Raw genomic sequence first — 15,637 nt, forward strand, 5'->3', positions numbered from 1 at the left:
GTGGAGGTGAAGTGTGATCTTGGCTTTAGGCAATTTGATGAGGAGGGGGTTTCTGGTGGACCACGTCCTTTCTGTAGAAACCTGGGGGGGACAAAGCAGGGAGAGAGAGCGGAGGGTGCAAGACCAGAAATGAGGCGGAAGGAGACCGAGAGACCACCGACCTGTTGACGACAAAGTGATAGGTCCAAAGACCGAGGCTAATTGTGAGAGTTTACAATGATCTTGAAAGCCTTGGTGAGATCAGATGATGCAAGGGAACTTGATTGCCTCACAATTTCCAAAATCGAGTGTTCTTGGATGAGCGCAGTAGAATTTTAATGAGCATAAAGAAAAATACAGTATACGAAGGTGAGAAAATAAAAGATGAGTTGTTCTGTACCTTTTTGGAGCTTTTCATCCATTTGGGGCTGCAGTTGAAGCTCGCATTTTCACTTCTAAGCAAGCAGCCGGGTCTGGAGAGGTGTTGGAGCAAAGAGGGCGAGGAGCTCTTTGAAAATTCAACCAGCTTCTCTTCTCTCCTCCTAAAAAAGAAAATAAAGCATAAATTCAAAAAAACACTTTTGTTTGCCAGTCTAGCTTTAGGGTCATAAGCGAAAGTACACACCATGGGCGTCGATGGATGGGGGATGGGGGGGAGGGAGGTTGGCATACCCCCCCACACACGTTTTTGACGAGGGGGAATTATGCCCCCCAGTTTATACTCTAATACAGTGGTGTAGTGATGGGGGTGGCGGGGGGGGGGGGGGGGCGACCGCACCAGGTGCGCGCAGTGGATAGGTGCCCAATTACACCCTCAAAAAATCGCTTTATACTCCATTTGCTTGAATTGTATAAATTATAATACAACGAACTCGTGAGATCAGGAGAAGCAAGTTTCATAACCACGTTTTATCTATCTATAATTCCAGTAATCTCTGTACGTCTGTACGTTTGTACGTCTGTTTGTCTGTGACCGCTGTTTCTCGACAACCACGGGTCCGATATACTTTTAACTTGCCAGGTATATTGCTGGGGACCCGAGGATGTGCCTTTTCAAGGTTTTAAATTAATCGGACAATTACTTACCGAGCTATGTCCAAAAAACGATTCAACCAATCAGAGAGCAGCGAACGATCGCGTGTGCCGAACGTGGAGGACACACTCTGCCTCGGATGGCACATTTGAGAGCGTATTCATTTATTTCACGTTTGCAAACTATGTTGGCGTTAAACTATGCTTTAAAACTAATAAAACCGAATTTGCGATTCATTCGCTTTCCTGCGCGTTTGTGCACGCGATGGCGATTTCTTTACCAAACTCCGGAAGCCGTTCGCTTTGGACCAAACCATTGCATGTAAATAGAGGGGGGGGGGATTGTTACCGTACTCGCAAGCCCTTCGCTTTGGACCAAACCATTTCATGTAAATAGAGGGGGGGGGATATAATTTTAGATATAGATATAGTACGGGCAATGCCCTAGTAGTTTAAACTCCGTGAAACGTGTCAATGTGTCATGTCGATGTTTACAAACTCTTTACATCCGAATTCACTTTTTTCCTAATTCCTATTTCTATCATCTCAAACAGATGGATGTACGTGAAGTTAGCACCCTTTACCCTTTACCCTTTACCCGATTCAAAGTCAGGGTTGTACCATTACAAAAATGGGGGGTGTTGTGGATCTTGTACAAAATGGCGGATGCGAATGTGTAAATAGGGTAAATTATGGAATATGGTAATCCGATAATGGTTCGAATCCAGTAATGGACTGAATCGGGTAAAACAAAATCGAATCTGGTAAACGTTTGAATCGGTTAAAGGTTCAAATCAGTTAAATGTCCGAATCCGGTAAACTTTTAAATCGGTTAATGGTTCGAATCAGGCAAACTTTTAAATCGGTTAATGGTTCGAATCCGGTAAACTTTTAAATCGGTTAATGGTTCGAATCCGGTAAACTTTTAAATCGGTTAATGGTTCGAATCCGGTAAACTTTTAAATCGGTTAATGGTTCGAATCCGGTAAACTTTTAAATCGGTTAATGGTTCGAATCCGGTAAACTTTTAAATCGGTTAATGGTTCGAATCCGGTAAACTTTTAAATCGGTTAATGGTTCGAATCCGGTAAACTTTTAAATCGGTTAATGGTTCGAATCCGGTAAAGTTTTAAATCGGTTAATGGTTCGAATCCGGCAAACTTTTAAATCGGTTAATGGTTCGAATCCGGCAAACTTTTAAATCGGTTAATGGTTCGAATCCGGCAAACTTTTAAATTGGTTAATGGTTCGAATCCGGTAAACTTTTAAATCGGTTAATGGTTCGAATCCGGTAAACTTTTAAATCGGTTAATGGTTCGAATCCGGTAAACTTTTAAATCGGTTAATGGTTCGAATCCGGTAAACTTTTAAATCGGTTAATGGTTCGAATCCGGTAAACTTTTAAATCGGTTAATGGTTCGAATCCGGTAAACTTTTAAATCGGTTAATGGTTCGAATCCGGTAAACTTTTAAATCGGTTAATGGTTCGAATCCGGTAAACTTTTAAATCGGTTAATGGTTCGAATCCGGTAAACTTTTAAATCGGTTAATGGTTCGAATCCGGTAAACTTTTAAATCGGTTAATGGTTCGAATCCGGTAAACTTTTAAATCGGTTAATGGTTCGAATCCGGTAAACTTTTAAATCGGTTAATGGTTCGAATCCGGTAAACTTTTAAATCGGTTAATGGTTCGAATCCGGTAAACTTTTAAATCGGTTAATGGTTCGAATCCGGTAAACTTTTAAATCGGTTAATGGTTCGAATCCGGTAAACTTTTAAATCGGTTAATGGTTCGAATCCGGTAAACTTTTAAATCGGTTAATGGTTCGAATCCGGTAAACTTTTAAATCGGTTAATGGTTCGAATCCGGTAAATTTTAAATCGGTTAATGGTTCGAATCCGGTAAACTTTTAAATCGGTTAATGGTTCGAATCCGGTAAACTTTTAAATCGGTTAATGGTTCGAATCCGGTAAACTTTTAAATCGGTTAATGGTTCGAATCCGGCAAACTTTTAAATCGGTTCATGGTTCGAATCCGGGAAACTTTTAAATCGGTTAATGGTTCGAATCCGGTAAACTTTTAAATCGGTTAATGGTTCGAATCCGGTAAACTTTTAAATCGGTTAATGGTTCGAATCCGGTAAACTTTTAAATCGGTTAATGGTTCGAATCCGGTAAACTTTTAAATCGGTTAATGGTTCGAATCTGGTAAACGTTTGAAACGGTATAGGTTCAAATCAGTTAAATGTTCGAATCGGTTAATGGTTCGAATCCGGTAAACTTTTAAATCGGTTAATGGTTCGAATCCGGTAAACTTTTAAATCGGTTAAATGTTCGAATCCGGTAAACTTTTAAATCGGTTAATGGTTCGAATCCGGCAAACTTTTAAATCGGTTAATGGTTCGAATCCGGCAAACTTTTAAATCGGTTAATGGTTCGAATCCGGCAAACTTTTAAATCGGTTAATGGTTCGAATCCGGCAAACTTTTAAATCGGTTAATGGTTCGAATCCGGTAAACTTTTAAATCGGTTAATGGTTCGAATCCGGCAAACTTTTAAATCGGTTAATGGTTCGAATCCGGCAAACTTTTAAATCGGTTAATGGTTCGAATCCGGCAAACTTTTAAATCGGTTAATGGTTCGAATCCGGCAAACTTTTAAATCGGTTAATGGTTCGAATCCGGTAAACTTTTAAATCGGTTAATGGTTCGAATCCGGCAAACTTTTAAATCGGTTAATGGTTCGAATCCGGTAAACTTTTAAATCGGTTAATGGTTCGAATCCGGTAAACTTTTAAATCGGTTAATGGTTCGAATCCGGTAAACTTTTAAATCGGTTAATGGTTCGAATCCGGTAAACTTTTAAATCGGTTAATGGTTCGAATCCGGGAAACTTTTAAATCGGTTAATGGTTCGAATCCGGTAAACTTTTAAATCGGTTAATGGTTCGAATCCGGTAAACTTTTAAATCGGTTAATGGTTCGAATCCGGTAAACTTTTAAATCGGTTAATGGTTCGAATCCGGTAAACTTTTAAATCGGTTAATGGTTCGAATCCGGTAAACTTTTAAATCGGTTAATGGTTCGAATCCGGTAAACTTTTAAATCGGTTAATGGTTCGAATCCGGTAAACTTTTAAATCGGTTAATGGTTCGAATCCGGTAAACTTTTAAATCGGTTAATGGTTCGAATCCGGTAAACTTTTAAATCGGTTAATGGTTCGAATCCGGTAAACTTTTAAATCGGTTAATGGTTCGAATCCGGCAAACTTTTAAATCGGTTAATGGTTCGAATCCGGTAAACTTTTAAATCGGTTAATGGTTCGAATCCGGCAAACTTTTAAATCGGTTAATGGTTCGAATCCGGCAAACTTTTAAATCGGTTAATGGTTCGAATCCGGCAAACTTTTAAATCGGTTAATGGTTCGAATCCGGTAAACTTTTAAATCGGTTAATGGTTCGAATCCGGTAAACTTTTAAATCGGTTAATGGTTCGAATCCGGTAAACTTTTAAATCGGTTAATGGTTCGAATCCGGCAAACTTTTAAATCGGTTAATGGTTCGAATCCGGGAAACTTTTAAATCGGTTAATGGTTCGAATCCGGTAAACTTTAAAATCGGTTAATGGTTCGAATCCGGTAAACTTTTAAATCGGTTAATGGTTCGAATCCGGTAAACTTTAAAATCGGTTAATGGTTCGAATCCGGTAAACTTTTAAATCGGTTAATGGTTCGAATCCGGTAAACTTTTAAATCGGTTAATGGTTCGAATCCGGTAAACTTTTAAATCGGTTAATGGTTCGAATCCGGTAAACTTTTAAATCGGTTAATGGTTCGAATCCGGTAAACTTTTAAATCGGTTAATGGTTCGAATCCGGTAAACTTTTAAATCGGTTAATGGTTCGAATCCGGTAAACTTTTAAATCGGTTAATGGTTCGAATCCGGTAAACTTTTAAATCGGTTAATGGTTCGAATCCGGTAAACTTTTAAATCGGTTAATGGTTCGAATCCGGTAAACTTTTAAATCGGTTAATGGTTCGAATCCGGTAAACTTTTAAATCGGTTAATGGTTCGAATCCGGTAAACTTTTAAATCGGTTAATGGTTCGAATCCGGTAAACTTTTAAATCGGTTAATGGTTCGAATCCGGTAAACTTTTAAATCGGTTAATGGTTCGAATCCGGTAAACTTTTAAATCGGTTAATGGTTCGAATCCGGTAAACTTTTAAATCGGTTAATGGTTCGAATCCGGTAAACTTTTAAATCGGTTAATGGTTCGAATCCGGTAAACTTTTAAATCGGTTAATGGTTCGAATCCGGTAAACTTTTAAATCGGTTAATGGTTCGAATCCGGCAAACTTTTAAATCGGTTAATGGTTCGAATCCGGCAAACTTTTAAATCGGTTAATGGTTCGAATCCGGCAAACTTTTAAATCGGTTAATGGTTCGAATCCGGTAAACTTTTAAATCGGTTAATGGTTCGAATCCGGTAAACTTTTAAATCGGTTAATGGTTCGAATCCGGTAAACTTTTAAATCGGTTAATGGTTCGAATCCGGCAAACTTTTAAATCGGTTAATGGTTCGAATCCGGCAAACTTTTAAATCGGTTAATGGTTCGAATCCGGTAAACTTTTAAATCGGTTAATGGTTCGAATCCGGCAAACTTTTAAATCGGTTAATGGTTCGAATCCGGTAAACTTTTAAATCGGTTAATGGTTCGAATCCGGTAAACTTTTAAATCGGTTAATGGTTCGAATCCGGTAAACTTTTAAATCGGTTAATGGTTCGAATCCGGTAAACTTTTTAATCGGTTAATGGTTCGAATCCGGTAAACTTTTAAATCGGTTAATGGTTCGAATCCGGTAAACTTTTAAATCGGTTAATGGTTCGAATCCGGTAAACTTTTAAATCGGTTAATGGTTCGAATCCGGTAAACTTTTAAATCGGTTAATGGTTCGAATCCGGTAAACTTTTAAATCGGTTAATGGTTCGAATCCGGTAAACTTTTAAATCGGTTAATGGTTCGAATCCGGTAAACTTTTAAATCGGTTAATGGTTCGAATCCGGTAAACTTTTAAATCGGTTAATGGTTCGAATCCGGTAAACTTTTAAATCGGTTAATGGTTCGAATCCGGTAAACTTTTAAATCGGTTAATGGTTCGAATCCGGTAAACTTTTAAATCGGTTAATGGTTCGAATCCGGTAAACTTTTAAATCGGTTAATGGTTCGAATCCGGTAAACTTTTAAATCGGTTAATGGTTCGAATCCGGTAAACTTTTAAATCGGTTAATGGTTCGAATCCGGTAAACTTTTAAATCGGTTAATGGTTCGAATCCGGGAAACTTTAAAATCGGTTAATGGTTCGAATCCGGTAAACTTTAAAATCGGTTAATGGTTCGAATCCGGTAAACTTTAAAATCGGTTAATGGTTCGAATCTGGTAAACGTTTGAAACGGTATAGGTTCAAATCAGTTAAATGTTCGAATCGGTTAATGGTTCGAATCCGGTAAACTTTTAAATCGGTTAATGGTTCGAATCCGGCAAACTTTTAAATCAGTTAAATGTCCGAATCCGGTAAACTTTTAAATCGGTTAATGGTTCGAATCCGGTAAACTTTTAAATCGGTTAATGGTTCGAATCCGGCAAACTTTTAAATCGGTTAATGGTTCGAATCCGGCAAACTTTTAAATCGGTTAATGGTTCGAATCCGGCAAACTTTTAAATCGGTTAATGGTTCGAATCCGGTAAACTTTTAAATCGGTTAATGGTTCGAATCCGGTAAACTTTTAAATCGGTTAATGGTTCGAATCCGGCAAACTTTTAAATCGGTTAATGGTTCGAATCCGGCAAACTTTTAAATCGGTTAATGGTTCGAATCCGGCAAACTTTTAAATCGGTAAATGGTTCGAATCCGGTAAACTTTTAAATCGGTTAATGGTTCGAATCCGGCAAACTTTTAAATCGGTTAATGGTTCGAATCCGGTAAACTTTTAAATCGGTTAATGGTTCGAATCCGGTAAACTTTTAAATCGGTTAATGGTTCGAATCCGGTAAACTTTTAAATCGGTTAATGGTTCGAATCCGGTAAACTTTTAAATCGGTTAATGGTTCGAATCCGGTAAACTTTTAAATCGGTTAATGGTTCGAATCCGGTAAACTTTTAAATCGGTTAATGGTTCGAATCCGGTAAACTTTTAAATCGGTTAATGGTTCGAATCCGGTAAACTTTTAAATCGGTTAATGGTTCGAATCCGGTAAACTTTTAAATCGGTTAATGGTTCGAATCCGGTAAACTTTTAAATCGGTTAATGGTTCGAATCCGGTAAACTTTTAAATCGGTTAATGGTTCGAATCCGGTAAACTTTTAAATCGGTTAATGGTTCGAATCCGGCAAACTTTTAAATCGGTTAATGGTTCGAATCCGGCAAACTTTTAAATCGGTTAATGGTTCGAATCCGGCAAACTTTTAAATCGGTTAATGGTTCGAATCCGGCAAACTTTTAAATCGGTTAATGGTTCGAATCCGGTAAACTTTTAAATCGGTTAATGGTTCGAATCCGGCAAACTTTTAAATCGGTTAATGGTTCGAATCCGGCAAACTTTTAAATCGGTTAATGGTTCGAATCCGGCAAACTTTTAAATCGGTTAATGGTTCGAATCCGGCAAACTTTTAAATCGGTTAATGGTTCGAATCCGGTAAACTTTTAAATCGGTTAATGGTTCGAATCCGGCAAACTTTTAAATCGGTTAATGGTTCGAATCCGGCAAACTTTTAAATCGGTTAATGGTTCGAATCCGGCAAACTTTTAAATCGGTTAATGGTTCGAATCCGGCAAACTTTTAAATCGGTTAATGGTTCGAATCCGGTAAACTTTTAAATCGGTTAATGGTTCGAATCCGGCAAACTTTTAAATCGGTTAATGGTTCGAATCCGGTAAACTTTTAAATCGGTTAATGGTTCGAATCCGGTAAACTTTTAAATCGGTTAATGGTTCGAATCCGGTAAACTTTTAAATTGGTTAATGGTTCGAATCCGGTAAACTTTTAAATCGGTTAATGGTTCGAATCCGGTAAACTTTTAAATCGGTTAATGGTTCGAATCCGGTAAACTTTTAAATCGGTTAATGGTTCGAATCCGGTAAACTTTTAAATCGGTTAATGGTTCGAATCCGGTAAACTTTTAAATCGGTTAATGGTTCGAATCCGGTAAACTTTTAAATCGGTTAATGGTTCGAATCCGGTAAACTTTTAAATCGGTTAATGGTTCGAATCCGGTAAACTTTTAAATCGGTTAATGGTTCGAATCCGGTAAACTTTTAAATCGGTTAATGGTTCGAATCCGGCAAACTTTTAAATCGGTTAATGGTTCGAATCCGGCAAACTTTTAAATCGGTTAATGGTTCGAATCCGGCAAACTTTTAAATCGGTTAATGGTTCGAATCCGGCAAACTTTTAAATCGGTTAATGGTTCGAATCCGGTAAACTTTTAAATCGGTTAATGGTTCGAATCCGGTAAACTTTTAAATCGGTTAATGGTTCGAATCCGGTAAACTTTTAAATCGGTTAATGGTTCGAATCCGGCAAACTTTTAAATCGGTTAATGGTTCGAATCCGGCAAACTTTTAAATCGGTTAATGGTTCGAATCCGGTAAACTTTTAAATCGGTTAATGGTTCGAATCCGGCAAACTTTTAAATCGGTTAATGGTTCGAATCCGGTAAACTTTTAAATCGGTTAATGGTTCGAATCCGGTAAACTTTTAAATCGGTTAATGGTTCGAATCCGGTAAACTTTTAAATCGGTTAATGGTTCGAATCCGGTAAACTTTTTAATCGGTTAATGGTTCGAATCCGGTAAACTTTTAAATCGGTTAATGGTTCGAATCCGGTAAACTTTTAAATCGGTTAATGGTTCGAATCCGGTAAACTTTTAAATCGGTTAATGGTTCGAATCCGGTAAACTTTTAAATCGGTTAATGGTTCGAATCCGGTAAACTTTTAAATCGGTTAATGGTTCGAATCCGGTAAACTTTTAAATCGGTTAATGATTCGAATCCGGTAAACTTTTAAATCGGTTAATGGTTCGAATCCGGTAAACTTTTAAATCGGTTAATGGTTCGAATCCGGTAAACTTTTAAATCGGTTAATGGTTCGAATCCGGTAAACTTTTAAATCGGTTAATGGTTCGAATCCGGTAAACTTTTAAATCGGTTAATGGTTCGAATCCGGTAAACTTTTAAATCGGTTAATGGTTCGAATCCGGTAAACTTTTAAATCGGTTAATGGTTCGAATCCGGTAAACTTTTAAATCGGTTAATGGTTCGAATCCGGGAAACTTTAAAATCGGTTAATGGTTCGAATCCGGTAAACTTTAAAATCGGTTAATGGTTCGAATCCGGTAAACTTTAAAATCGGTTAATGGTTCGAATCTGGTAAACGTTTGAAACGGTATAGGTTCAAATCAGTTAAATGTTCGAATCGGTTAATGGTTCGAATCCGGTAAACTTTTAAATCGGTTAATGGTTCGAATCCGGCAAACTTTTAAATCAGTTAAATGTCCGAATCCGGTAAACTTTTAAATCGGTTAATGGTTCGAATCCGGTAAACTTTTAAATCGGTTAATGGTTCGAATCCGGCAAACTTTTAAATCGGTTAATGGTTCGAATCCGGCAAACTTTTAAATCGGTTAATGGTTCGAATCCGGCAAACTTTTAAATCGGTTAATGGTTCGAATCCGGCAAACTTTTAAATCGGTTAATGGTTCGAATCCGGTAAACTTTTAAATCGGTTAATGGTTCGAATCCGGTAAACTTTTAAATCGGTTAATGGTTCGAATCCGGCAAACTTTTAAATCGGTTAATGGTTCGAATCCGGCAAACTTTTAAATCGGTTAATGGTTCGAATCCGGCAAACTTTTAAATCGGTAAATGGTTCGAATCCGGTAAACTTTTAAATCGGTTAATGGTTCGAATCCGGCAAACTTTTAAATCGGTTAATGGTTCGAATCCGGTAAACTTTTAAATCGGTTAATGGTTCGAATCCGGTAAACTTTTAAATCGGTTAATGGTTCGAATCCGGTAAACTTTTAAATCGGTTAATGGTTCGAATCCGGTAAACTTTTAAATCGGTTAATGGTTCGAATCCGGTAAACTTTTAAATCGGTTAATGGTTCGAATCCGGTAAACTTTTAAATCGGTTAATGGTTCGAATCCGGTAAACTTTTAAATCGGTTAATGGTTCGAATCCGGTAAACTTTTAAATCGGTTAATGGTTCGAATCCGGTAAACTTTTAAATCGGTTAATGGTTCGAATCCGGTAAACTTTTAAATCGGTTAATGGTTCGAATCCGGTAAACTTTTAAATCGGTTAATGGTTCGAATCCGGTAAACTTTTAAATCGGTTAATGGTTCGAATCCGGTAAACTTTTAAATCGGTTAATGGTTCGAATCCGGTAAACTTTTAAATCGGTTAATGGTTCGAATCCGGTAAACTTTTAAATCGGTTAATGGTTCGAATCCGGTAAACTTTTAAATCGGTTAATGGTTCGAATCCGGTAAACTTTAAAATCGGTTAATGGTTCGAATCCGGTAAACTTTTAAATCGGTTCATGGTTCGAATCCGGGAAACTTTTAAATCGGTTAATGGTTCGAATCCGGTAAACTTTAAAATCGGTTAATGGTTCGAATCCGGTAAACTTTTAAATCGGTTAATGGTTCGAATCCGGTAAACTTTTAAATCGGTTAATGGTTCGAATCTGGTAAACGTTTGAAACGGTATAGGTTCAAATCAGTTAAATGTTCGAATCGGTTAATGGTTCGAATCCGGTAAACTTTTAAATCGGTTAATGGTTCGAATCCGGCAAACTTTTAAATCAGTTAAATGTCCGAATCCGGTAAACTTTCAAATCGGTTAATGGTTCGAATCCGGTAAACTTTTAAATCGGTTAATGGTTCGAAGCCGGTAAACTTTTAAATTGGTTAATGGTTCGAATCCGGTAGATGTTTGAATCGGTTAAACGTTCGAATCTGGTAAACGTTTGAAACGGTAAAGGTTCAAATCAGTTAAATGTTCGAATCGGTTAATGGTTCGAACCGGTAGATGTTTGAATCGGTTAAACGTTTGAATCTGGTAAACGTTTGAAACGGTAAAGGTTCAAATCAGTTAAATGTTCGAATCGGTTAATGGTTCGAATCCGGTAAACTTTTAAATCGGTTAATGGTTCGAATCCGGTAAACTTTTAAATTGGTTAATGGTTCGAATCCGGTAAACTTTTAAATCGGTTAATGGTTCGAATCCGGTAAACTTTTAAATCGGTTAATGGTTCGAATCCGGTAAACTTTTAAATCGGTTAAATGGTTCGAATCCGGTAGATGTTTGAATCAGGTAAAGGTTTGAATGAGGGGCGGGTTGTGAGAGTTGTTGTTGTAGTGCTTGTTGTTGTTGTTGCTGCCGTTATGTTTCTCAGGCCATTAACGATTCAGTCCACCACCGGATTCGAACCGTTAACCGATTCAAACGTTTTTACCGGATTCAAACAATTAACCGATTCAAACTTTTACCGATTAACAGGTTTACCCGGATTCGAACCATTAACCGAATCAAACGTTTACAGATTAACAGGTTTACCCGGATTCGAACCATTAACCGATTCAAACTTTTACCCGGATTCAAACCATTACCGATTAGCAGGTTTACCCAGATTCGAACCATTAACCGATTCAAACCTTTACCGATTAGCAGGTTTACCCAGATTCGAAGCATTAACCGATTCAAACGTTTACCGATTAGCAGGTTTACCCAGATTCGAACCATTAACCGATTCAAACCTTTACCGATTAACAGGTTTACCCAGATTCGAACCATTAACCGATTCAAACGTTTACCGATTAACAGGTTTACCCAGATTCGAAGCATTAACCGATTCAAACGTTTACCGATTAGCAGGTTTACCCAGATTCGAACCATTAACCGATTCAAACCTTTACCGATTAACAGGTTTACCCAGATTCGAACCATTAACCGATTCAAACGTTTACCGATTAGCAGGTTTACCCAGATTCGAACCATTAACCGATTCAAACGTTTACCGATTAACAGGTTTACCCGGATTCGAAGCATTAACCGATTCAAACGTTTACCGATTAACAGGTTTACCCGGATTCGAACCATTAACGGATTCAAACTTTTACCCGGATTCAAACCTTTACCGATAAGCAGGTTTACCCGGATTCGAACCATTAACCGATTCAAACTTTTACCCGGATTCAAACCTTTACCGATTAGCAGGTTTACCCAGATTCGAACCATTAACCGATTCAAACGTTTACCGATTAACAGGTTTACCCGGATTCGAAGCATTAACCGATTCAAACGTTTACCGATTAACAGGTTTACCCGGATTCGAACCATTAACCGATTCAAACGTTTACCCGGATTCAAACCATTAACCGATTCAAACCATTACCGATTAACAGGTTTACTCGGATTCGAAGCATTAACCGATTCAAACCATTACCGATTAACAGGTTTACCCGGATTCGAACCATTAACCGATTCAAACCATTACCGATTAACAGGTTTACCCGGATTCGAAGCATTAACCGATTCAAACGTTTACCCGGATTCGAACCATTAACCAATTAACAGGTTTACCCGGATTCGAACCATTAACCGATTCAAACGTTTACCCGGATTCAAACCATTACCGATTAACAGGTTTACCCGGATTCGAACCATTAACCGATTCAAACGTTTACCGATTAACAGGTTTACCCAGATTCGAAACATCAACCGATTCAAACCTTTACCGATTAACAGGTTTACCCGGATTCAAACCATTACCGATTAACAGGTTTACCCGGATTCGAACCATTAACCGATTCAAACGTTTACCCGGATTCAAACCATTACCGATTAACAGGTTTACCCAGATTCGAAACATCAACCGATTCAAACCTTTACCGATTAACAGGTTTACCCGGATTCGAACCATTAACCGATTCAAACGTTTACCGATTAACAGGTTTACCCGGATTCGAACCATTAACCGATTCAAACGTTTACCGATTAACAGGTTTACCCGGATTCGAAACATCAACCGATTCAAATCTTTACCGATTAACAGGTTTACCCAGATTCGAACCATTAACCGATTCAAACGTTTACCGATTAACAGGTTTACCCAGATTCGAACCATTAACCGATTCAAACGTTTACCGATTAACAGGTTTACCCGGATTCGAACCATTAACCGATTCAAACGTTTACCGATTAACAGGTTTACCCGGATTCGAACCATTAACCGATTCAAACGTTTACCGATTAACAGGTTTACCCGGATTCGAACCATTAACCGATTCAAACGTTTACCGATTAACAGGTTTACCCGGATTCGAACCATTAACCGATTCAAACGTTTACCGATTAACAGGTTTACCCGGATTCGAACCATTAACCGATTCAAAAGTTTACCCGGATTCAAACCATTAACCGATTCAAACGTTTATCGATTAACAGAGTCTAGGCCATATAAATACCACACCTTGCTGCACATAAATACCACACCTTGCTGTATATAAATACCACACCATGCTGCATATAAATACCACACCTTGCTGCACATAAATACCACACCTTGCTGTATATAAATACCACACCATGCTGCATATAAATACCACACCTTGCTGCATATAAACACCACACCTTGCTGCATATAAATACCACACCATGCTGCATATAAATACCACACCATGCTGCATATAAATACCACACCATGCTGCATATAAATACCACACCTTGCTGCATATAAATACCACACCATGCTGCATATAAATACCACACCTTTCTGCATATAAATACCACACCATGCTGCATATAAATACCACACCTTGCTGCATATAAATACCACACCATGCTGCATATAAATACCACACCATGCTGCATATAAATACCACACCATGCTGCATATAAATACCACACCTTGCTGCATATAAATACCACACCTTGCTGCATATAAATACCACACCATGCTGCATATAAATACCACACCATGCTGCATATAAATACCACACCATGCTGCATATAAATACCACACCATGCTGCATATAAATACCACACCATGCTGCATATAAATACCACACCATGCTGCATATAAATACCACACCTTGCTGCATATAAACACCACACCATGCTGCATATAAATACCACACCATGCTGCATATAAATACCACACCTTGCTGCATATAAATACCACACCATGCTGCATATAAATACCACACCATGCTGCATATAAATACCACACCTTGCTGCATATAAATACCACACCATGCTGCATATAAATACCACACCTTGCTGCATATAAATACCACACCATGCTGCATATAAATACCACACCATGCTGCATATAAATACCACACCTTGCTGCATATAAATACCACAACATGCTGCATATAAATACCACACCATGCTGCATATAAATACCACACCTTGCTGTATATAAATACCACACCATGCTGCATATAAATACCACACCATGCTGCATATAAATACCACACCTTGCTGTATATAAATACCACAACATGCTGCATATAAATACCACACCATGCTGCATATAAATACCACACCTTGCTGCATATAAATACCACACCATGCTGCATATAAATACCACCCCATGCTGCATATAAATACCACACCTTGCTGCATATAAATACCACCATGCTGCATATAAATACCACACCATGCTGCATATAAATACCACACCATGCTGCATATAAATACCACACCATGCTGCATATAAATACCACACCTTGCTGTATATAAATACCACATCATGCTGCATATACATACCACATCTTGCTGCATGTAAATACCACACCATGCTGCATATAAATACCACACCTTGTTGTATATGAATACCACACCATGCTGTATATAAATACCACACCTTGCTATCTATAAATACCACACCATGCTGCATATAAATACCACACCATGCTGCATAGAAATACCACACCTTGCTGTGTATAAATACCACACCATGCTGCATATAAATACTACATCCTGCTGTATATAAATACCACACCATGCTGTATATAAATACCACACCATGCTGTATATAAATACCACACCATGCTGTATATAAATACCACACCATGCTGCATATAAATACCACATCTTGCTGTATATAAATACCACACCTTGCTGTATATAAATACCACACCTTGCTGTATATAAATACCACACCTTGCTGTATATAAATACCACACCTTGCTGTATATAAATACCACACTGTGATGTATATAAATACCACACCATGCTGCATAGAAATACCACACCTTGCTGCATAGAAATACCACACCATGCTGCATAGTCGTTGCCTGCAGGGGGCGATATTTTTGACCTTCATCCCGAGCGCGACAAACCATCACGAAGCCACTGCTCGAATCTATCTATCTATAATTCCACTAATCTCTGTGTGTATGTTTGTTTGTACGTTTGTATGTTTGTATGTTTGTATGTCTGTGACCGCTGTTTCTCGACAACTACCGGTCCGATATACTTGAAACTTGCCAGGTATATTGCTGGGGACCCGAGGATGTGCCTTTTCAAGGTTTTAAATTAATCGCAGAAGT

General features: G+C 38.1%; 1 protein-coding gene across 2 annotated transcripts in view; it reads right to left on the reverse strand.

The window, feature by feature from the left end:
- The window catches only part of LOC137426988 (adhesion G-protein coupled receptor G6), a 91,423-nt gene that overhangs the window by 4,115 nt on the left and 71,671 nt on the right, over positions 1 to 15,637 (reverse strand). For both annotated transcript variants that reach the window (XM_078778784.1, XM_078778785.1), the window contains one exon: positions 380 to 521. In XM_078778784.1, the coding sequence (XP_078634910.1) occupies positions 394 to 521 (128 nt within the window). In that variant the 3' untranslated portion in view covers positions 380 to 393. The remainder of the gene's footprint in view (positions 1 to 379; positions 522 to 15,637) is intronic.

Source organism: Myxine glutinosa, chromosome 5 (genome assembly GCF_964187855.1).
Source record: "Myxine glutinosa chromosome 5, kmMyxGlut1.1, whole genome shotgun sequence".
In the NCBI taxonomy this organism is placed as follows: domain Eukaryota; kingdom Metazoa; phylum Chordata; class Myxini; order Myxiniformes; family Myxinidae; genus Myxine; species Myxine glutinosa.